The sequence below is a fragment of the Astyanax mexicanus genome, chromosome 4 (assembly GCF_023375975.1).
Source record: "Astyanax mexicanus isolate ESR-SI-001 chromosome 4, AstMex3_surface, whole genome shotgun sequence".
Classification (NCBI taxonomy): Eukaryota; Metazoa; Chordata; class Actinopteri; order Characiformes; family Acestrorhamphidae; genus Astyanax; species Astyanax mexicanus.
Window position 1 is genome coordinate 28,985,466 of NC_064411.1, and position 25,826 is coordinate 29,011,291.

Here is a 25,826-nt window from a genome sequence, read left to right on the forward strand (position 1 = left end):
CACTAACCACCCGACAGCCCTACACCTAGGATCCCTGAGTGTTCCGGTAAACCAGGGTGATATTAGCTAGCAGTTTGTTCTACGTAACTAGTTTACCACAGTAAACGCGCAGGCTACAGTCTGATATACTCAACTCTGAATGAAAAAAGAGCTAGCGCGGTTACCAGGTAATGATAATGCCGCTCCTGCAGTGCTAGTCAGGGTTAGCAGCAGGCTACAGGCCGATAATACTTACCAATGAACAGGGAAATATTGGTTAGCGGCTAATGCTAATGCTAATGCATAAAAGATATAAATACGATATTTATGCTATGGTTTTGCATACTTAAGCCATATAGTGATTTTTTTTTTGTTTAATTACTGGGAGAAGTCTAAAGTCCAAACATCTGACTGTTTAAGGCTAATGCTAATGCTAATGCTACTCCAGTTTCAGTGCTGGAGAACTATAAACTGAAACTCCTGTATAACTCTGTACTTCAGCAGAGTGAATTTGCTGATCCTTAATACCTGACTATTAGAATTCATACAGGTGCACTGGATTAAAAGAGGAAAATTAAAGAATTTTATAGTGCGAAAAATAATAATAAATAATAATAATAAAGCGATCAAATAATAAAGTGATCAGTTCTCAAACAATCCAGTTTTAGAGTTTTAGATATGTGAAAACATGCTGTACATGAAGTGGTTGTTTAAATGTGAGCTATGGTTTAGTAAGCTTGTATTCTTAGTATAGAATATTACTGATTATCTTTATATCAAATCATATCCTCATACCTTTTTTTATAAAATTGATACAAATCTGTTTATTATAGTTTTAGCACTATGAGGTGCCCTTAAATTCCTAATTTTCCCCAAAATTGCCAGTGTGCCTTATAATCTGGTGCACTTTATGTATAATTTTTAACCAGTCAGGTATTAAGGAGCAGTAAAGCCACTCTGCTGAAGTACAGAGTTATACAGGAGTTTCAGTTTAGGTCTTCAGCACAGAGACTGGAGCAGTATTAGCATTAGCCGCTAACCGAGCTAAGTGCTAGCTCCCTTGTGGCGGAGGTGAGTATATCGGACTGTAGCCTGTGTGTTTACCAGGTTAAAACAAGATATGTGGGATGAACCTCTAGCTGATAGCCCTCTTGATTACCAGAACACTTAGGGTTCCTTAGTGTAGGGCTGTCAGGCGTCACTTGCTAAGTGCTAAGTGCTGCTGCTAACCGCTGCTGCTAACCACCCTAAAATACTGGCAGTCTATGCTTCCTGTAAATAAACAGAAGTGCTTTACTCTGCCAAATAAACAGTTTTCAGGACAGAAATCTGTGTAGATTAACATCGAGCACTCGTTTGACTTTTGCTTTGAAAGAAAATGTTTGTTTTTTTAAGAATTACAGTTTAGTTGTTTTTAGGTGCCACTCTCCCCCCTCCAGCAGTGAGACCTGCTGAATTAGAAGGGAAACATGGCGACACCTCTGTTTCTTACTAGTGTAGTATCTTGAGCTGTGATGCCATGTAGATGCATGAAATAAGTCTTCGCTGATACTGTTCTTTGTATATAAGAAAATTTATTACAGAAAAAAGAATAATTAGTACAAAAGATAACAGCATCATTAACAAGCAAACCGGTTTTGCTTGGAGAGAGGTTTCCCCAATCTGATCCCAAAGCTCTCTGACTGGAATTGCTGAAGTCCAGCCTTTATGTTTGAAAAACACCTCACAGCTGGAAAATCACCTCATGTCAGTGCTAAGAGAACAAACGGCCCCATAATCCCACAGACAAGTATGAACTTAAATTTAATTTAGTCAGCAAGTTTAGTCAGCAGTACCAAACAGACAGAGCTTATCTAAAACAACTATATTCAATCCAAATTATAGACAGGTGTCAATACCTCAGAGAGCCATCAAACTTTTTCCTTGACTCAAATGATGTGTATGCTCAAATATACGTCACTAGTGTTGCTTAAAATACACTTTATGATCCAGTCTGCCTAGACCAGAATACAGATGTTCACTGATAGTGTGCCATATAATCTGTAAAATAAGATATTTATGCTATTGTTTTGCATACTTAAGCCATATAGTGATTTTTTTTTGTTTAATTACTGGGAGAAGTCTAAAGTCCAAACATCTGACTGTTTTTGTGTGCTTTGGGTCTTTTTATTAATGCAAAAGTGGTCTTAAAATTGTCACTCGTATTAAATAAATAGAAAAAAATGTCTTAGAGCATTTTCACACCTGAAAGTCTGGGCCAGTCTGGAGTTAACATCAAGGCTTGTGTGTTTGTTACATTGTGTAATGAACATTTGCTCCGTTTAGTTTTGGTTTCACACTGCAGTTTAGTGAGTGGATTAAAGAACTTTATTACATGTAGCTAATGATCATGACAGCATCTGTGTGGGCGGGTCTTTCTATACTTCATATTCATTGGTTTGTTGAATGTTAGTTATGATTTCTTTGAGTTGCTTTGCTTTTTGCAGGTGTCAAAATCTGACGCGCATTTCTTTTATTTCTGTTTCTAAATAAGGGTTAATCTAGTGTTACAGTAAATAAATTAATTAACAGTCGAAGTGTTTGTGTCCATAGTGTTGCATGATGCTCCTGCTCACCAAGGGGAGTCAGATTTTTTTTTTTTTTTTTTGCTGGTTTGTTTATAGACTGAATCAGCCTTCTCCAATATGTCTAAAAGACTGAACCATCCAGAAAAGTGCTTTTACACTGTAGATGAATCGGATAAGTTGAACCAAACTCTGGTACGCTTATGCACGAAACACCAGGTTTGTACAGTGTATGTTCTAAATACTATCAGTAACATTCACTATACAATTGTCCCAATGTGATCTAGGTGACCAAAAAATATTTCTGATATTTAGGGATGCACTGAAACTAATATTTTTTTTTATTGGGACCAAAATAAAACTTTGAACCAAAGGTTGAATTAGAATGTGGTGAACTCCAAAATGTTATTTTTTTATGCCAAACCTCTACCTGAAAAATATATAAGCCATATATAAGCTTTTAAATAGAATGTAGTAAATAATGCATTTACATCCTTTCATCCTTTCTTCTCGTTCTCTTTCTTTCTCTCTCAGTAGGGGTATCAGATGTTTGATAATGGTCAGCCCCATTTCCACTTCTCACTTTACAGTTTCCCCCTTTTCCAACACACACACACACACACACACACTCACATACACACAAACAAACACAGTGACTCAGTGGAGGAGAGTGAATGGGTTCAAGTCAGACTTATCTGTGAGTAGACAGAATTGTGTGTGTGTGTGTGTGTGTGTGAGGGGTGTTGAATTTGAGAAGAGGCTGGTGGCTGCTTTGGTACTCTCCGATTTCTTCAGTCTTTTAATTATTAAGCAGCCTTTGAGACAGAGCATCGCGTACTCAGATAAATACGAACTATCTGTTCATCCTCACAAACACACACACACACACACACACACACACACACACACACACACACACACACACACACACTTACTTCACTAACTTGGGCTCATGCTGACGATAAAGGCGTAATCATCTGAGTAACCAGTGGAAATGGAGAGTATGATTGCTCTCCTGGTGATCTGTCTGGCTTGTCCAGATGGCTGCCCAGGTCTTCTCAAGGTCAACAGCTTCTGCTGCTCTGTGGACACTTGCTGAAATTGTGTTATGTGTGTGTGTTATAAATTTAATTCACGTGTGTGTGGGCTCGGCTCTGAAGCTGTGACTTGAACTCTTAATTTGCTTTCTCTTATTTTATCAGTCTTTCTGATAATCTAATACGTAACTTTACTGTATGCATGATTTTGGATAAAGGGCAGACAACATTACACAGTAGGGGTGGGCGATATGGCCCTACGATAATATTGTGATATTTCATGATATTTTGACGATATCGATACTCTTGTTGATATGACAAAACACTGAATTAAAACATAAAGAAATTTGAGAATACACTACTGTAACAAAATGAAAATTACATTTTATTATTGTATAAGATATGATATAGCACACTCCTGAGATATTAAATAATTGAAGGATTTGTAACAGAAATATCTCCATATATGCAAGATTAAAGTAAAGTAAATGATACTGGACAGATATAATCTGTCTCTAGTAGATATATAATAAGGAGAAATGAGAACAGTGTGAATTTTTTCTCAAAAAAAAAAAAAGTGGTAACTTAATGTGATAATTAATTAGAAGTGGGTGATATTGTACGATATTTTAGGGTAGGGGTGGGTGATATGTTCCTAAAATAATATTGTGATATTTCATGTTATTTTCGCGATAAGGATATTCTTAGCTATATAACAAAACACTTTATTTAAAAATATATATTTCAAGAATACACTACTGCAACAAATTAAAAATTAAATTGTATTATTGCATACAATATGATATGGGAGACCCCTAACTGAGATATTTAAAAATACAAGAATTTTATCAGATTTATTACAGAAGTCAATGATCCAGAATGTCATGATACTATTAATAATGCACTGCAAATAACTGCATATATGCAGGATTAAAGTAAAATAAATGATACTGGACAGATATATTCTGTCTCTAGTAGATATATAATGGGAAAGTGATGAGAACAGTGTGAATTTTTCTTCTACTAAAAAAACAAAAAAACAAAGTTGTACCCTGATGTGATAATTAGGGGTGGGTGATATGGCACAATATCTCATCTCATCTCATCTCATTGTCAACCGCTTAATCCGTGAAGGGTCGCGGGGGGGTGCTGGAGCCTATCCCAGCAGGCATCGGGCGGAAGGCAGGATACACCCTGGACAGGCCGCCAATCCATCGCAGGGCAGACGGACACAGACAGACAAACAGACACATTCACTCACACACTCACACCTAAGGGGCAATTTCAATCAAGTTCCAATTAGCCTGAACGTGCCGTCTTTGGACTGTGGGAGGAAACCAGAGCACCCGGAGGAAACCCACGCAGACACGGGGAGAACGTGCAAACTCCACACAGAAAGACCCGGGACGCCCCAGCCGGGAATCGAACCCAGGCCGTCTTGCTGTGAGGCGGAAGTGCTACCCACTGCGCCACTGATGGCACAATATTTCAGGGTATAATATTGTTCATAATAATCAAAAATGTTGGATATGATATGGCACACCCCTATTGCACAGTGCATATACATAGGCTTTAGGAATGCACCGAAGGTCCTTTTTTTTTTTTTTTTTGAGAGCTGGCAGGGACCTGACAAATCTTTAACTTTAACATGTATTTATGTAAATTGTCTCCGTTGTAATAAACTAACCACATACATTAGACAGTATTCCTAATAATCAGTGCTCCAGAGCACTGTCGTTCTGTTATTAAGATACATTAAGTTAAATTAAATTTACCTGGTTTCGGCTCCATCGCTTCATTCTGGGTGTCTGGATTCTGGATGTTGCAGCATTGAAGAAGTGCTGTTGTGGTAGGAAGGACCACGCTGCACTGAATAAATGTCACTGTGTTGTTCTTGTTGTTGAGCCTAAAATGCCTCCATACTACCGCCATTTTCTTGTAAGTTGTTGCTCTTTTTCCTTGCCACTTCCTTCTACTTCCTCCTGTGTGTGGGTGACGTAGCACTAAGCATGTTGTGCCACATTAAAAGTAGTCAGTGAGAAATATTGGGCTCTGTGTTTTTAAATAAATAATAAGTGATTCCTCGAGCCACAGAAAATAATTCGCTTTTTTTAATTGAGTAACTCAAATTACTTGAGAAATCGCTTCACCCCTAAAAAATTAGAAATGTAGAAAATTAATTTAAATACAGAAATTGCAAAAAACATCAAATAAGAAGGTGTACTTTATGTAACTTGAGTAGCACTGCTAAAGTGAATGTGTGTTGTGTATCTCTAATATAGTTTTATATTTAGAGATTTCTCACGCATCGTCTCTTTAGTAAACTTTCACAAACTTTCTTTCCCATGACTCGAGTGTCGAGCAGGGTTCACAGCAGCTAAATAATTGACGTAGTCTTTTCTTTTAAAGCTCTCCTGCTTAATTTGCATATCCCTGTTTAATATGCATATCCGTATGTTCCATGTGACATCCCACAGTGCATTGTCAGAGCGGGAGCTGATCCTGTTATGTATAGGGGATGCAGGATATGCTAATGCGCAGAGATCGCTGTATGGACCAGAAAATCCAGTCTTGTGTGAAGTTTACCTTCAGGCCTGTGGAACAGGTCAAGGCTGGTGTGTGTGTGTGTGTGTGTGTGTGTGTGTGTGTGTGTATTTAAACATGTTTTCATCATGGTCTTCACTAATAGAGTTTGTATAGAAACCTCCAAGATGGCAGACAGGTGTTCAGTTATTGCTACCGCTACTTTAGAATGATTTAAAATAGCATTAAATAACAGTACAGCTTGAAAGAAAAAGAAAACTGGCTAAACTGATACCAAGCTTGAAAAAATGAACTTAAACATGCCGTTTTGGGAAGTTGCCTCTTGGTCAGCCTGCCCAGGCTGCTACTTTCTTTTAAAGGAAACACAGGATGTTGTTAAATGTGACTAATGACTGATGCCTGGTTGTTAGCATTATGGCTAATAATGGCTATTAAAATTGTAAACTCGATACATTGATATCAAAATTGGCCCTGCTCCCTCCGCGTGGGTAGATGGCGCTCTCTCCCCACATCACTCCTAAGGTGATGTCCGCAGCACAGGGCGTCTGTGAGCTGATGTATCAGAACCGAGTCGCTGCGCTTTCCTCCAATTCCGGCAATGAAAAGATCAAAAAGGAAGTGGTAGCTTCACATGTATCGGAGGAATCATGTGTTAGTCTTCACCCTCCTGGTGTGTTGGGGCATTACTAGTGATAGGGGGAGTCCTAGTGAGTGGGTTGGGTAATTGGCCGTGTAAATTGGGGAAATGAATTTAAACCTGCTGTTTTGGGGAGTTACCTGTCATTCGGCCTGTTGTTGCTGCGTCTGGTAGTCGTTGTTAGAAATGTGCTTAATGACTGATGCCTGGTTGTTAGCAACATGGCTAACAGTGGCTAATAAAGTTGTAAATCAAGTAAACTGATACAAAGTGTGAGAAGTGATGCTGAATGCTTGCTTTCGCTAAATTGTTTTGTGAGGTGGAATTTAAAAATGAACTTAAACCTGCCGTTTTGGAAAGTTTACTGTCAATCGGCCTGTTGTTGCTGCTGCTTCCTCTTAAAGGAAACACTGGATGTTGTTTAGAACGTACAAACTAACTGATGCCTGGTTGTTAGCAAAGTGGCTAACAATGGTTAAAAAAAAGTCGTAAACCGAGTAAACTGATACAAAGTTTGAGAAGTGCTGCTAAATACTTGTTTTCCTTGCAAGTAGAGTTTAAAAATGAACCTAAACCTGCCGTTTTGGGAAGTTAACCGCCAGTCGGCCTGATGTTGCTGCTGCTTCCTCTTAAAAGAAACACTGGATGTTGTTGAGAATGTACAAACTAACTAATGCCTGGTTGTTAGCAATGTGGCTAAGAGTGGCTAATAATAAAGTTGTAAAATAAGTAAACTAATACCAAGTGTAAGAAGTGATGCTGAATGCATGTTTTTGTAAATTGTTTTGCAAATGGAGTTTAAAAATGAACTTAAACCTGCAGTTTCAGGCAGTGACCTGTCAGTTGGCCTGCCGTGGCTGTTTCTTCCTCTTAAAGAAAATATACTGGATGTTGTTAGGAATGTGCATAATGACTGATGCCTGTTTGTTAGCTTTGTGGCTAACAATGGCAAATACAATTGAAAACCGGGTAAATTGATACAAAATGTGAGAAGTGATGCGAAATACTTGTTTTCCTTGAATGTTTTTTGCAAGTAGAATTTAAAAATGAACTTTTTTGGGAAGTTAACCGTCAGTCTGCCTGTCGTTGCTGCTGCTTCCTCTTAAAGGAAACAGTAGACGTTGTTAGAAATGTGCTTAATGACTGATGCCTGGTTGTTAGCAACATAGCTAACAGTGGCTAATAAAGTCGTAAACCAAGTAGAGTGATGCAAACTGTGGGAATTGATGCTGATTGCTTGTTATCAACTAATCTTTTGCCAGTAGAGTTTAAAAATGAGCTTAAACCTGCCATTTTGGGAAGTTAACCGCTAGTCGGCCTGTCGGTGCTGCTGCTTCCTCTTAAAGGAAACACTAGATGTTGTTAGAAAATGTGCATAATGACTGATGCCTGTTTGTTAGCTTTGTGGCTAACAATGGCTCATAAAATTGAAAACCGGTGATGCTGAATGCTGGTTTTCGTAATTTATAATTTTTTTGCATGGAGAATGTAAAAATGAACTTAAACCTGCCGTTTTCAGGGAGTTACCAGTCAATCGGCCTGTTGCTGCTTCCTCTTAAAAAAAAAAAAAAAAAAAAAAAACTGGATTGTTATCAAGTAACACTCTGGCTAAGTAAATCATTAATCCAAAAGAGGAATAAGCAGCACAAGCAGGCTTTTATTTTTATATTTAATTATTTTAAAATATCATTTTTGCAGAGCAAGCAAAGAATCCCAGACATCCTTTATCCCCACCCACTTCCACCAGATCCTCCTCGGGGATCCCCAAGTACTTTCAAGCCAAGCCAACCCAGATATTTAATCCCGGCAGTGGGCCCTGGTTTAACCTGGTGTCTGGTACACCTCCATCTTCAGGCTACCGTCCTTATCAGTTATCTGAACCACCTCAGCTGACTCCTCTGTATGCAAATGAGCATGGTTCTACTCTGAATTTATTCCAGATATCAGAGCTACTTATCCAGTCATGAAGAGTTAGCGTAGTCTCCCTGTGGAAAAAAATCTTGTTCTTTTGGACATTTATACTCTTAAATTCCTGACAGTCTTTTTTTGTTCTGACTGCACTGTAAGGCGCACTTAAAATCCTTTAATTTTCCCAAAAAATCGCCAGTCTACCTTATAATCTGGTGCATCTAATGTATGAATTCTACCAGTCAGGTATTAAAAAGCAGTAAAGCCACTCCGCTGAAGTGCAGCGTTATAAGGGTGAGTTTTCAATGAAGTTTCTCCAGCACTAAGGCTGGGTGCAGCCGCAGCAGCAGTAGCGTTAGCCACTAACCGCAGCACTAGCTCTTTTGTCGTTCAGAGGCGAGTATATTGGACCGTAATCTGCATGTTTGCCATGTTGAAATGTTAGTGGTTAATGCTAATGCTGCTGCACCCAGCCTTAAGGCCCTGTCCCACTGCGATTGCGTCTAAATATCCACTAAAGTACGTCCTAATTTCAGTGGACGCAGTTTAGTGGATATTTAGTGGATATTTAGACGCAGTATGGACGTGGATATTTGGACGGCACCGTCCAAGTGGACGTAGTTTAGACGTTGCCGTCCACTTTAGACGCAAAAGTGGTTTTGGTACCTCCCAAAATTTTCGGAATGGACGGCGACTAATATGGACGTAATTTAGTGGATATTTAGACGCAGTACGGACGTATTTTAGTGGATACAGGTGGACGTCGACGTCCATTTGTCATCCTCATTGCAGAGTTCTACCATCAGCCGGTCATACAGTCCAAACTCCACCCGGCGTACAATCCAAGGCCTGACCCATACAGTCCTCTCCTGCTGCCGCCTCCTCCTCCTCCCGGTCTGGTCCAGCACATGGAGGAGTATGTTCTGCTGCTGCACCACCACTGCAAGGAATCTGTGGTCCATGGTTGTGTAGCTCAAGAAGAAATGATGATTCACTAGAAAAAACAACCATATATAGTTGGAAGTCGACGTCCAAAAAGTGGAAGTCGACGTACAAATTTGGAAGTCGGCGTCCAACTTCAATTTAGACGGAATATGGACGTATTTTGGACGCAGCGCGTTCACTCAGTGGACGCAGTGTTTTCTGATAAATTTGGACGTACTTTAGTGGATATTTAGACGCAATCGCAGTGGGACAGGGCCATTAGTACTGGAGAAACTTTACCAAAAAGTAGGCCTGTCACAATAAGAATTTTTTTGTGGATGATATATGGTCCCAGAAATTATTGCGATAACCAATATTTTTGTCATTTTAAGACTATTAAATGCCACTGTCATAATGATGACAGAATAGTGTAAAAAATAAATTAAACACTTTTTTTTTAATGACCGCAACATTTGAATTAATCATTTATTATAATTAGTTTGGGAATGATATACTTATTTCTTCACCTACTTTTGTCTACACTGTGTGTATGGAGTCACATTTATTGAAGCATGCCTGAGTGAAATACTGTTCACTGTTATATATGTGAACAAACATACAAATAAACACAATAGACAATATCCCAATTATCAAAATTTATTGAGATCATGTGCATTTATTGTATGATAAATCGATATTGCCATTATTGTGACAGGTCTACTTACCCAAGTAAACAGTTTTCAGGAGAGAAATCTGTGTAGATTAACATACAGTGCTCATTTGACTTTGAAGGGAAAGGAATTTGTGACCTAATCAGGGGCCATTTCCCACCTGGCCTTTAAGAGGGCTGAAAGGGATGAAATAACATTAAATAGATGAGTGCAGAACAATTTGACTGGATTAGAGCTCTGAAAGAGTATAGGATTTGGTAGGGGCAATGTATAGGCGTGAATGGGAGTAACCAGGGATAAATATAAATTATAAATAAACAAGTGCAGGTTAGATTGATGGTGAATGTGTTTTTGAGGTAAATGATATTACATTTATTAAGGGAAAAGGGTATTTATTAAGGCAGGCAAGTGGGACCTGCAGTTCTTTAAATGATGTTCTGGGTTCTTTTGTGACCTCCTGGATGAGTTGTTCATGCCCTTTTGGAGTCATTTTGGTCGGCTAGTCACTCCTGGTAAGGTTTACCAGTGTTCCAGGTTTTCTCTATTAGTGAATAATAGTGAATCACTGTGGTTCTCTAGAGTCACAAAGCTTTAGAAGTTACTTTATAACCTTTTCCAGGCTGATAGATGATCAATGACTGTTTTCTTATTTGTTTTTGAATTTCTTCAAGTCGGTGTATAATAATGTGTTGTTTTTTGAGATCTTTTATCTGCATCATGTTGTCAGACAGGATCTATTTAGGTTATTTTTGTCATCTAGCTTTTAGTGTGTTATTGCATATTGTTCATATCGATGGCAAAATTTTATAGTATTAACCAAAATTAAGAAATATATTGTGATTATATGTTTTTTCCATATCGTCCAGCCCTAGTGTTTGTTCTTGTGGGGTTTTTCTCTTTATGTGGTCTGCTGGAATTTCCACCGTTTTAGAATAAATCATCTGTATTTGGGCAGAAAACCGTGAAAGCGTGACTTCCCACCCCAGGCAGCAATTCATAACACATCTGCTGTTGGAGGTCTGTGTGTGTGTGTGTGTGTGTGTGTGTGTGTGTGTGTGTAAATGTGCGCTAAAAGATGTCTCTCCCTGCAGGTGTGTGTGGATGCTGTGGGCGGTGTCGGCCCCGCTATAAACGCTTGGTGGATAACATCTTCCCAGAGGACCCAAAGGTAGGACACTAAAATTCACACACACACACACACACACACACACACAGTATTGTTTTTTTTTTTTCATTATTATTAAAATATGCTTACTGTGCTACACACACACACCTGCACAGAACACACACACACACACCAAAGGGGCTCAAATCTGATTTGCTCACCGAATTCGATATTTATTTTATGCTGGTTACATTATATTTTTTTCTTATGTTCCTCTAATGGTACAGTTGTCTGAACAGTTTGTGCTCCTAAACTGACGCTCTATGACAAGTCTATGACGTAAATAATGCTTCACGTGAAGTTTCGGTTTCATTTTTCATCTACAGCATCACAGGAGCAGGATCAAGGAGTTCCAGTAACTGACAGCTGGGCTAATCACTGAGAATGCGTTTCAGCGCACTGTAAAAATTCCACATTGTTTAGCCACACCCATTTCTTTTTTTTTCCTGCCTCGTTTGGTCCGGGCTTTCAGACTTTTCAGTTTGGTCCGAACCAAAGTAGCAGGTGTGAAAGGAGCCATGAACCACGGTCCGGACCACAGGACCAGATTTTGGTCCGACCAAGAGAGGTGGTCTCGGTGCGGATCTTCTGAACCATGGTCCGATTCGCCTGCAGTGTGAAAGCGCTTTTCTAGATGGTTCGAACTTTCGGATCAATTACAGGAAGCTGAGCAAGCGTTCCTCAACAAAAAGCAGGAAAAATGAGCCTTGGAAGCACATGGGGCGAGGAGGAGACGAAATGTTTCATTGAAATTTGGTGTGATGAACCTGTGAAAAGTGCCTGAAGTTGCTGCTGCTGCTGGTATAAAAAACACAATAGCAGCACTACTATGGAGATGAAATTCATCTGTTCATTCATTTTATCCTTATCCTGGAAAGGCTTCCCGTCGAATGAACCACCCGCTGAATTGTCAACACGCCAACGTCAGACGCATGTCCTTCTAAAACCAATCAGCGCCAGGTTAAGGAAAACGCATCGATACATACGTGATGATGAAAGCATGTAGGAGTTTATTTTTATTTATTTATTTATTTTTTTTTAAATAACACATCTGTGTGGCATATGATGAAAAAGATTAGATTTGGGCCGCATTAAGCCACTGTTATTATATATGGCATAATTGTGTAATAACATGAATGCCACCGGCATTATTTTCTCTCGCACAGGCGCACGCGTGCACAATGCCCCATTGATTGTGGAGTGATGTGCTGGTCAAGAGCTCTTTAAGTAAATTGGCAGTTTGAGAGCTGTAGCTGAGCGGAGCTCCAGGGGGATTGTGGGATAAACAGATCTGAGAAACTTTAGAGAGAAACTTTAGAAATTTAATTTAGTTTTTGTTGTACTAAACTCTACTAACTAAACATCCACACTCTGTCTTTGTCTCTCTTTCTCTTTCTCTCTCTTTCTGTCTCTCTCTTCTCTTCCCACTCTCTCTTTCTCTTCTGTCTCTCTCCCTCTCTCTCTCGGGTTCTCTCTCTTTCTGTCTCTCTCTCTCACTCTCCCATTGTCTCTCTCTTCTTTCTCTCGGCTCTTTTCTCTCTCTTTTCCCCTCACTTCTCTCTCTTCTCTCTCTCACTCTTGTCTCTCTTTTCTCTCGTCTCTTATCTTTTCTGTCTTATCTCTCTCTCTCATTTCTCTCTTCTCTCTCTGCCGTCTCTTTCTTCTCTCTCTCATCTATCTGTTCTTTCTTCTCCCTTCTTTCTCTCTTCTCTCTGTTCTCTCTCTGTTTTCTTCTCTCGTCTCTTTCTTTCTCTCTCTGTCTCTATCTTCTTAACCTTTTTTTCTCTTTCTCTCTCATCTCTTTTCTCTCAATCTCTCTCTCTCTCTCTCTCTCTCTCTTTTCCTCCAGGATGGATTGGTTAAGTCTGATATGGAGAAGTTGACATTTTTTGCTGTATCTGCTCCAGAGAAGCTGGACCGGATTGGAGAATACCTCGCCGAGCGCCTCAGCAGAGATGTGGTTCGACACCGCTACGGGTACAACACACACACAAATAATACCATACCACACACCAGTATTGGTGGATTATGTTAGTGTATAATATATAGAGTATAATTATTAACTTGATGTGTGTGTGTGTGTGTGTGTGTTTAGGTATGTGGTTATAGCGATGGAAGCGCTGGACCAGCTGCTCATGGCCTGTCACTCACAGAGTATTAAACCGTTCGTGGAGAGTTTTCTTCATATGGTGGCCAAGTTGCTGGAGTCCAAGGAACCAGACCTTCAAGTGCTGGGAACCAACTCTGTAAGTGTGTGTCTGTGTATATATATATATATATATATATATATATATATATATATATATATATATATATATATTTATACACTGTATTTTTCACACTATAAGGCGCAAAAATGGTCAGTGCGCCTTATAATCCGGTGCTCCTTATGTATGAATTCTATCAGTCAGGTATTAAGGAGCAGTAAAGCCACTCTGCTGAAGTACAGCTTCATACTGGAGATTCAGTTTAGTTCTCCAGCACAGAGACTGGAGCAGTATTAGCATTAGCCGTGCTAACTGTGCTATCTCTAGCGCTACCTCTTTCATCGCTCAGAGGTAAGTATTATCGGCCTGTAGCCTGATGCTTACCCCGGCTAGCAATAACCTGGGTTAGCTTTAGCTGCTAACTGTGCTAAGCGCTAGCTCTTTTGCCATTCAGAGGTATCGGACTGTAATCTGCAGGTTTACCATGTTAAAAAAAGTTGTTGTAAAGTGACATACAGTATGACATTGCGAAGTCTGTTATTAGTAGAAAAATTAATACCTGTCAATTTTTGAATTTAAAAATAAGGGAAATTTTCCACCGTCCGCCTTGAGCCGCCCCACCAGCCCAACCGAGGCTCAATATCCCTTACATTTTAAGACATTGTAAGGTTTACAAGAAATCTAAAATAACCACCTGTGAAACACAAACTACAAACTACAGTTAGATGTTTAGAATCTGCTAGGCCTACAATTGTTGACACTGAAATGTTGTGGACATTCCTACATATGTAATTCTCATAATACAGCCTAAATGAAACCACTTTTCTAGATATTTATATTAAGTCTTCACTTTTTTGTCAGGAAGGCACTTTTTTTTTATTCAATAGATTTCAAATTGAACAAAGGATGCACAAATTCAGCAAAATTAGCTTTTACTAAAGGAGGGCGGGAAAGAGGGGTAAAAAAATGGGAGACGTGACAGATATGAAAATTGTATTTATTTTAAAAGGTTTTTAACTGTTGTTCATCTTCCTGGTATCTCAGTGCTGTTAGGCAATCAGAGGCGATACGTTTGCTTTTATGAATATTCTTCTTGAGCAAGAGCAGAAATCCTATTGTTTCTTCCCCAGACTAAAGCAGCGTTATACCGGATCTCTGGTGCACTTTTTTACGTTAATTCATACTAGAGACTAGGGGTGGGCGATATGGCTCTAAAATAATATCACGATATTTCAGGGTATTTTTGAGATAACGATATACTTGGCGATATAGGAAAACTAAAATAATTCATTCATTTCAGGAATATAGTATAAGAGTATAACAGTATAATCATAATGGGAAAATAAATAATATAGCATAAAATAATATGATGCAGCAAAGAATATTGCAGAATATTTAGTGCATGCATATAAACTGCAAACTAAAACAATTATACAATAAATACACCTAAAGCTTCACAGTAAATAATTTATAGACTAACTTTAAGACAGAACAGCCCTATTATCACGATATGGATTTTTAATATCATGATATTTCTGTGTCACAATATATTGTATACGATATAATATTGCACACCCCTACTAGAGACCACACTTAAATATTTAAAAATGAATGAAAAAACGATGGAATGAGACCTTTGCATGTGTGTCACTGCTGGACTGAGAAAAGTCCACCAACCAGACAAATGATCCTCAGCACATCCTTAGAATGCTTTTTTGCTTCACCAGTAAATGTGATGTTGGAAAGCAGGTGAGTATAGACAGATGAGGGCACGAGAGAGAGAGAGAGAGGGAGAGAGAGAGAGAGAGAAGCCCAGCACCCTCAGCTAATGCCTTTAACCCTCAGGGCGTGTGTTCTTGGTTTTCAGACTTCGTTTAGAGGCATCTGAAGTGCTTCCTCTGGATGGGACACACACTGCATAATTTAGCAGAGGTTAGAAGGTTGGATGGAGAGAGGGAGAAAAAGATGAGTGCAGGCAGAGGAGGGAGGTGGGAGGTAAGGGAGGGGGGAATGGAGTTCATAGAGAAGGCAGGAGAAAGACAGAGAGAGGAGAGAGAAAGTGAGAGTTAATGGAATTAGCCAATAGGTGGGCGGCGGGTGTGAAGTGCACTGCTGCCAGCGTTTCTGACTCAGGCAGAAAAGTTATTTTTTTAATATCTTTTCTTCTCTGAGTTTATCTTTCCATCTGTCTGTTATTATAAACTTTATTACTTCCTGTACTGAACCCATTCACACCAGAAATCACCTGCGTGTGCGGCATGCATCATGTTTAATCTTTTCCAGGGCTGTTGATGTTAAAGCGTTAATGCACGCGATTAATTTGGAAGCAGTAATGCATAGTCATTTTTTTTTATGCAATTAATTACCCCACCAATTTTGACCCCAACTTCTGTTGTAATCAACCTGGCGTTCGTAATTTGCTGCTGCTGATGACCCAGCCTGCTTCTCTGTGAGCTGAGACGAGCAGCTGCTCACTGTGGCGGGGATCAGCCTCGAGATCACTGTGCTGCCACAATAAACTTTGAAGCTCTTATCCACTCCCACCCCACCCCCCACATAGTGAAAATTACACGAGTTCCCACTCTCCAGAAACACGTTTTATTACGAGAACACGCCAAAAATTAACGCATGTGAGAACTAGTGATGCCATGCCAGAGAATCTCTATAGAGGAGAACACGCACTTGAAGTGAGTCCAACATGGGTTTGTTCATATGAAGAGTTTATAAATGTCCGATAAATTTTATATTAAAATATGTAGTTTTTAATATGTCCTCAACACTGAACTTTATCAGATGCTAATATATTTACTAACTAAAACAGAAATATAAACATAGAAATGTTAAGCTAAGCTTACTTTGCTTTTTAAGTGATATGCATTGTTCTACTTCCTAAAATTAAAGGAATACTCAGAACAAGTAGTTAATTACTATTTTTAATTTAAAGTTTTAGTGTTTAGCTCCGTTCATGCCAAATATTTGCCGAATACGACTCATTTACGACTCATTCGGTCGGTACATCCCTCTGCCTGCATGGTGCGCTTGCTTACAATTCAGAAATTCTTAAATTCAAGCTGAGATATTTACAGTAAGGTACTAAAAAAAAAATCCTCTATCAAATTTATGATGCATTCTTTATTCCAGTGCCCCACGTTGGCTTTATCTCCCCTCAAACCTACAAGTATATTCTAGTATTTTAGTATTTCAACAATACTTATAATAAAATATATAATTACATTTTACATTTCTTACAATCTTTATTTATTTTTTCACACTATAAGGTGCACTTGAAGTCCTTTATTAAGGAGCAGAAAAGCCACTCTGCTGAAGTACAGCTTCATACAGGCGTTTCAGTGAAGTTTCTCCAGCACCAAGGCTGGAGCAGTATTAACATTAAAAGTGCTAGAATCTGGAAGCTCTTTACCCACCTAAATAAACAGGTTTCAGGAGATAAATCTGTGTAGATTAACATCCAGCACTCATTTGACTTTAATAAAAATGTGCCTCATAATCTGGTGCGGCTTATATATGAAAATAGACCAGAAAATAGATGTTTATTGATAGTGCGTCTTATAAATTGGGGCAAATACAGTACATTTAATAAATATCCACTATAAAAACGTGCGTCTGAAGAAGAACAAGTGCGATTAATTGCTTTTAATCACAGAATATTGTTGTGATTAATCAGATTTTTTTTTTTATTGATTGACACCCCTAATCTTTACATTATCAGTCCAGTCATCCAATTTTTAGTCCAGTCATACAATATTGCCTAATATGACTCTTAATGTAGCTTTACAATTTTATAGTCTTAAGTGAATACGTACTCTGCTGTTTATGTGATGTTAACGAAGAAAACAGACCAGACAGACCTGGCAACCTTTGTCCATTGTTCGAATATACAATTCTGCTCGGCCCCTCTGTTGAAAACACTCTTTTTAAGGTGAACAGGGTCATTCCATGGTCACTGTGTCATGTGCACAGGGTGTTGATGCACTGTGTTGTGACACATTCCTTCTGTAATCTTCATTAAACGTTTCTGTGACTTGTCCTTCAGCAGCCCTTCTGGCGCTTCAGCCCAGATGGCATTGCCTTCTTTGCCCTCTCCAAAAATCCACCAAAACACTTCACTTCACGTCATTGGATCACATTTTCTCCCTCCTCTGATCTGACCACTGACCGTAGGTGCTCATCACTGCTGACCGGCGGCAGAAGTATTCTACCAGTCGGGTATTAAGGAGCAGTAAAGTCACTCTGCTGAAGTACAGTGTTATAAGGGGGAGTTTTCAGTGAAGTTTCTCCAGCACTAAGGCTCGGTGCAGCAGCATTAGCATTAGCTGCTAACTCCAGAGCTAATGCCATTCAGAGACAAATATACTGGACTGTAGTCTGCATGTTTTCCATGTTAAAACAAGCTACATGTGACGAACCGCTAGCTGATAGTTAGGGGTGGGCAATATTATATCGTATACAATATATCGTGACACAGAAATATCATGATATTAAAAATCTATATCGTGATAATAGGGCTGTTCTGTCTTAAAAGTAGTCTATTATTTACTGTGAAGCTTTAGGTGAATTTATTGTATAATTGTTTTAGTTAGCAGTTTATATGCATGCACTAAATATTCTGCAATATTATTTGCTGCATTATATTATTTTATGCTATATTATTTATTTTGCCACATTATGATTATACTGTTATACTATTATACTATATTCCTGAAATTAATGGATTATTTTAGTTTTCCTATATCGCCAAGTATATCGTTATCTCAAAAATACCCTGAAATATCGTGATATTATTTTAGAGCCATATCGCCCAACCCTACTGATAGCGCCCTGGGTTACTGGAACACTCAGGGTTCCTACGTTTAGTGCTATCGGGCGGCATTTACATCCCGCTAGTACTGCGTTAAAGAGTCAAGAGGCTTTTATTGTCATTACATCTGAGTACAGGTACACAATGTAGTGAAATTACGTTCCTCCGGAACCATGGTGCAACATGGAAAAACAAGCAATAGACAACACAAAGTGCAAGAGTGACGACAGTGCCACATAAAACTAAAACATAAAACATAAACATTAAACATAAAACAGTAGCTAATGCTAATGCTGCTGCACCTAGCCTTAGTACTGGAGAAACTTCACTGAAATCTAAGCTTACTGTAAGTAAACAGAAGTGCTTTACTCACCCAAATAAACAGTCCATTGTCTGCTGTAGCTCGTAAAAGAAAATGTTCAGAAAAATGCATTGATCAGGAAAAGCACTGTGTCTACATCAACTCGTGAATTCATGGCCTCACTCGTTCCTGTGTTATTTGTGCAAATAACACATCAGTGTTATATGCTTTGCCCAGTATGGTTAGCTAATTGTAGCCAAAGCTCAGGACCTGGCTGCCTTTTCAGGAGAAAATTAGAGGCTCAGCATCTGTCTTGTCGTCCTTCTAGGCTCCAGGCTGTCTTAATCGGCTTTATAAAAGCATTGCCAGAATTTACTCACATTTTACTGGAGTGGTAACCTGCTGTGTTTGCCTGCTATTGTATTCTGTACCTGGCAACCTAGGGTGTGGTTATAGGTCTGGGAATGAACAGTAAGTGGGGTCATATTTCTTCTCCATTAAGGACAACATAGATGGGTTAGTAAATACAATCCATACAGTAAGCTAAGGAAAAGAGGGAAATCAAACTGCTGGTGAATAATAATGCTGTATGAAATTGTTACTAAGCAACAGTACAGCAACAGAAGTCTCAGAGGTTTCTAGGCCTTAATATAGAAAACTTAAAGACTTTAGGGAAGACTAGAACTGACTGTGAAGTTGTGGGAAAAAAAAGATACAAAGACACGAGGCAGCTACGTTCATTATTATTTATTTCAGGAGAGAAATCTGTGTAGATTAACATCCAGTGCTCGTTTGACTTTTGGCATTTGATTCATGGTTCTGGATTTATGATTAGATTTTCTCACAATATTTGGAGCAAATTTTGAATGAGTCAGATATGGATGCTGTATATGAAACTCTTTCTCAACCTCCTTTGTCTGCTGTAGCTAGTAAAAGAAAATGGTTAGAAAAATGAGTCGATCAGGAAAAGCACTGTGTCTGCATCAACTCGTAAATTCATGGCCTCACTCACAGGCAGCGCTGATCCAGCCAGGCACATCTCGTCAGATAAGATCTAACAGCGCTAGGAAAAACATGGCTAGGAAAAACATTTGTTCCTGTGTTATTTGTACAAATAACACATCAGTGTTATTTGGTTAGCCCAGTAATTCAGGGCTAAGGAACAAAGGGTTAGAATTTGTCTATGGAACACCGTCAGCGAAGTACAACTGAGATAAGCAGGTGTATTTTTAGAACAGTTCTGTTTACACTAGTTAAAAGTAAAAAAAAAAACACCTGGATCTAGACTACCCAACTCTGTGTGTAACTATAGGTTTAAATAGGATCTCCGGTGGATTTTACGTTTTACAGAGACTCTAAGACTAGATCAGTGGCTGAACTGCACCTAGCAGGGCATTATTACACATGTTGTAAAGTAACATATGACATTTATTGACAAAGACTGTTATAAATGTAAAAATGTTTTTTTTTATTTTAAGACGTTTCTAACTGTTGTCCGTGTCGCTGCATCCTGGTGTTGCAGTGCTGTTAGTGAATGAGAGGCGATATTTTTTCATGTTTGAATATTCTTCTTGTGCAAGAGGCGGGATCTTATCATTTCTCCCCGCCCCACCCACTCGTCCACCGGATCACCAGAGCACTTTTTTTTTTTTCACAAAAAACAGCTCATATGGCATTAATTCATACTAGAGACCACAACTAGACATTTTAAAATGAATTAAAAAACGCTAATATGAGACCTTTACATGTATAAACAGTGATGAACGCAACTTATAATATTAATGCTCACTGTACTGTTTTAAGTTTTTTTTTTTTTATATATATATATATAATTTTATTTTTTTATTTTTTCCCCATTTTCTCCCCAACCCACTCACTAGGACTCCAATATTACTAGTAATGCCCCAACACACCAGGAGGGTGAAGACTAACACATGCCTCCTCCGATACATGTGAAGTTACCCAACACTTCTTTTCGAGCTGCTGCTGATGCAGCATTGCCAAGTAGCATCACAGCGCGCTTGGAGGAAAGCACAGCGACTCTGTTCCGATACATCAGCTCACAGACGCCCTGTGCTGCAGACATCACCCTAGGGTGTGTGATGTGGGGAAAGAGCGCCATCTACCCAGCCGGAGGGAGCAGGGCCAATTTTGCTCCCTCTGAGTGCCGGCTGTTTGATGGCAAAGCTGCATGAGCGTTGTTCGAACCTGCGACCTCCCGCTCATAGTGGCAGCGCTTTAGACCGCTGAACCACTCGGCGCCCCCTACTGTTTTAAGTTTAAACAAACTACTGTTTTATTTCTCAAATAATTATTGTGAATACATTTATTATTAGGTCCAGGCAAGCCTCAGCAATGGATTGTTTTATTCCCACACAGTTTATCTTCCATCCCACCAAGATATAACACGTTCTCACACACACACACACACACACACACACACACACTGCACACAATGAGGTGTTTCACAGAGACACAGAGGGACAGGGATGGAGAGAGAGAGTCAGAGATAAAGTATGAGGAGGTAGAGTGTTATAGACAGCCAGAGAGAGAGGGGGAAAGAGACAAAAGCTGATATTGAGGCATGGGGAAGATAGAGGATAGAGGGATAGAGACGTCTTTGTCTGCAGGCTGAAAGCAGTGAACTAGAAGTAAAACAGAGCAGTGTTGTTAGTCTGAGCAGTCTGAGTGTGAGCTGAGGGCTAAAATGCTAGCTCACTGGATTTCTATCTTCACAAATCATCCAAACTGACAGAAACTGTACTAGAGGTGTCAGTTAATTATACATTAATCGGATTAATAACAACAAAATCCTGTAATTACTTATGATTGATTAATTGCATTTGTTTTCTTCTTCTTAAGGCATGAAAATTGTACTTGTTTTATTTTTTTCCCCAATTTTTTTTCCCAATTTAGCTAGGCCATTTGTTCCACATTCAGCTGCTAGTCAGATGTATATCCCCATCACTCATGATACCTCAGCACAAGGAGGGTGAAGACTAGCACAAGCCTCTTCCCACACATGTAAAGGACCCCCCCCCCCCCCCCCCAGTTTTTTTTTTAAACTGCTGCTGATGATGCAGCATTACCGAGTAGCATCACAGCGCACTCGGAGGAAAGCGCAGCGACTCAGTTCTGATACATCAGCTCACAGACGCCTCGTGCTCAACATCACCAAAACTCGTCATATTTTTTTTTGAGAAAGTAGAGCATTAAAACTTTTTGAAAACATTTTAGGGTGCTGTTTGAATGAGCGAAATCTGTTCAGAATGATGAAAATTAACATTACAACACTGAAGAAGTATAGACCTATTATTTAAGAAAAAATGTTTATTAAGAACAGATCTCCAAAAGATTAAAACACGAACAATGCAAACAATGATCCAAAGGCCTAAACATTGGTAAATTAGGCTTCAAGAATGGTAATGTATGACTTTCCTCTAATCTAATATAATTTAACATGGTTTAAGAATAGAAAATGGGGAAAAAATAGAAAATTCTAAACAAACAAGTGAAGCTCTTAATACAGACAAGTGGAGTGTGCACTGAACTTTTTTTTAAACACAGTTTGATGTGTTACTTTGCTATATTGTGATTACCATGCCATAGATTTATATAAAATATAAAAATAGCATTAAAAAAACAGACTTCAGATTTTCTTGAGCCTGACCAAAAGAATCTAAACTCTAGTGTCGGGGGCCTTGTTCAGGGGGGCCAGGATTAAAGAACGTTAATGGTATTGAACCTATAACCCTGTAATCAATTACACCAATAATTAAATAATTATAAATAAAATAATAAAAAGAAACAGTATTATAGAAGAAGTATTGCAGCATGCAGTGTTTGCCTGCTATTATGTTCTATACCTGACAACTTGGGGTGTGGAAATAGGACTTTGCTATGCAAAATATTTCCCCATACTGGTCAGAAATATGTATTGTGATGTAAATTATCACAATACCAGTGACCCTGACACATTGTTATATTTCCCACCCCTACAGGCAAGTCACTGCTTTTATATACTGTACACACTATACACACATCATCGCGTTCTCACACTTGATCTTACACATCAGTGCGTAAATCACACTTCTTCCTTTAATGGTGAATCTCACCCTGGCTTTATCTAATATAGATAACTTCCTCTTATAGTGAGAGTACTGATGACTTCACACCCTGTCAGAGTGTGTTGTCGACATTGTGTTAAGCAGGGCTCTGCATTAGCAAGAACCTGTCAATGATATATGGTCATAGACAAAAGTGATGGCACCCCGGAATTTGTTTTTTATTTATTTATTTATTTATTTTTTAGAATTACACATTTTTGTTAAACATGTTTATTTTTCTTTTGTGTGTATTGGAACAACACAAAAAAAAAACTAAATTTGACGTAATTTCACACAAAACTCCAAAAATGGGGTGGACAAAAGTAGGGCTAAGTATCAATTAAAAATGTTGGTCTCACTTTATAATAAGTGTCCCTAAGTACTATGTAGTTACATGGTAACAATCCATGTACCTACAGTGTAACTACTGATGAAGTAAACATTGTTACAGATTAACTACAGAGGTACAGGTTATGTAATTACTAATGTGTATTAAGGTTAATTTTGAATTGTGTAAGTACACATGTGTACCAGGGTGAGTGTACTTACACATGTGTAACAATGTGTGTGTACTCAATCAGCCCTAATTACATACTAGACAATAGCTGTTGGATAAGTTTATACTCAACTTATCACACACACTATTACACATGTGTAAGTACACTTACCCTGGTACACACGTGTACTTACACAAGTCAAAATTAACCTTAATACACATGTGTAATTACATAACCTGTACCTCTGTAGTTAATCTGTATCAATGTGTACTTTATCAGTAGTTACACTGTAGGTACATGGATTGTTACCGTGTAACTACATAGTACTTAGGGACACTTATTATAAAGTGGGACCTAACTTTTTTAATACGGGTATGAGACGTTAAATTCGATACGGATACCCAAATTATACCTTTTTTCAGGATAATTATTCTCACACAATATATTTATTTAACAGCTGACATAAGTGATCTTATTGTCGTTCTGTCACCAGGAGAGTCTCAATCTGTCTGGATCTTGTTTGAACAAAAGCAATGAGAATATTAAGAACAATATAATATTAAATTTTATTAACTGCTTAAACTACAAATATTTTTCTCTAAGCATATTGCTGGATATAAATATCAGCATTAGATTAAATTATATTTATTTTAGTGGTGTCAATTACTTAAGAAATGAATTAAAATCATGATTATTTTTTTTATGCTGCTAGTTTCCTATATATTTGAGAGGGGAACAGTATAGTTATAGTGTAATGTGGTTTACTGCTTGCAGACTAACTGTATTATAAGAGCTCAGGGTAAAGTGCATGCTCTCTGCTTTTGGTGCATTTATGTTTGTTTCATGCAAAGTATTAAAAATAGGCACCAATTTTTTGAGTACCGAGACATTTCAGTCTGTACATTTTTGGTATCAAATTTCAATAAACAGGTCTCTAATATTTAAAGGGTGCTTTGGCTTGGCTGAATTAATTTTCTAAGAATAAAAAGGAGTTTGTTTGGAGTGTTCACTGTGGACCTCTACCTCACTATGCCTTGCTCAGCCTCGCTTTACCTCCAGCCTTGTAATGTCATGTGATCACAGTCTGCAACATGAAGAGCTCCCTCTGTTGCTGAACACTGCAGTTTTGAGTTTGATGTTATGCAGGTGATTGTAGTGGCTCTTTTAACCCCTGCTGTTAAGGCTGTCTGAAATAGACAGAATAGTAGTATTGTGATTATATTGCTATATATTGTAATTTTGATGCACCTCATTAATAGCACATGTTTCTTAACATTGGTGGGTCAAAAATAAGCAACATGGTTGAAGATTTGCCAGCATTATTTTGACCAGCAATACAGGGGTTGGACAATGAAAAACTGAAACACCTGTCATTTTAGTGTGGGAGGTTTCATGGCTAAATTGGAGCAGCCTGGTGGCCAATCTTCATTAATTACACATTGCACCAGTAAGTGCAGAGTGTGAAGGTTCAATTAGCAGCAGGATAAGAGCACAGTTCTGCTCAAAATATTGCAATGCACACAACATTATGGGTGACATACCAGAGTTCAAAAGAGGACAAATTGTTGGTGCACGTCTTGCTGGCACATCTGTGACCAAGACAGCAAGTCTTTGTGATCTATCAAGAGCCACTGTATCCAGGGTAATGTCAGCATACCACCAATAAGGACGAACAACATCCAACAGGATTAACTGTGGACGCAGGAGAAGCTGTCTAACAGGGATGTTTAGGTGCTAAACCGGATTTTATCCAAAAAACATAATAAAACCATGGCTGCCCAAATCACTGCAGAATTCAATGTGCACCTCTACTCTCCTGTTTCCACCAGAACTGTACATGTACTACGTAAAATAATAATAATAGTAATAATAATGCTCAGAAATAATTTAATGCAAAATGAATATAATATCCTTTGTGAAAGCTGATGAAATGTGTTTTTTTTTTTTGTTTGTTTTTGTTTATAGTTTGTGAAGTTTGCTAACATCGAGGAGGACACGCCCTCGTATCACCGGCGCTACGATTTTTTCGTCTCTCAGTTCAGTGCCATGTGCCACTCTACACACGAAGACCCAGAGACACGCACCAGGTGAGTGTAATCATTATTGTGTCAAGGTTTGTCTTATTTAGAGAATAGAATAGAATTTAATCAAAGTAGGCCGGTCACAATAATTACATTACATTTAAAAGCCACTAAATACCCTAAACCATATTTATTCCATTAATAGCTGAAATGTGTTCTTTTGAACTAGGGCTGCACGATTTGGGCAAAATATCCAATTGTGATTTTTCTGCAGAATATTGTGATTGCCATTTAAATTGTGATTATTTTATTCCATTAAACCCAAAACCTGTATTAGTGGTTAAAACAATATGAAAAAAAATATGATTATAACTTTTTTACACATAAAATATTCCTGGGTTCTTAGATTAAATACATTTTTACAAATATATATATATGTGTGTGTG

The 25,826-nt window shown here is 38.4% G+C and overlaps 1 protein-coding gene across 5 annotated transcripts in view; it reads left to right on the plus strand.

The window, feature by feature from the left end:
- The window catches only part of efr3a (EFR3 homolog A (S. cerevisiae)), a 110,930-nt gene that overhangs the window by 28,433 nt on the left and 56,671 nt on the right, over nucleotides 1–25,826 (plus strand). For all 5 annotated transcript variants that reach the window (XM_022679258.2, XM_022679257.2, XM_022679256.2 and 2 more), the window contains 4 exons: nucleotides 11,356–11,432; nucleotides 13,279–13,406; nucleotides 13,525–13,675; nucleotides 25,325–25,446. In XM_022679258.2, the coding sequence (XP_022534979.2) occupies nucleotides 11,356–11,432; nucleotides 13,279–13,406; nucleotides 13,525–13,675; nucleotides 25,325–25,446 (478 nt within the window). The remainder of the gene's footprint in view (nucleotides 1–11,355; nucleotides 11,433–13,278; nucleotides 13,407–13,524; nucleotides 13,676–25,324; nucleotides 25,447–25,826) is intronic.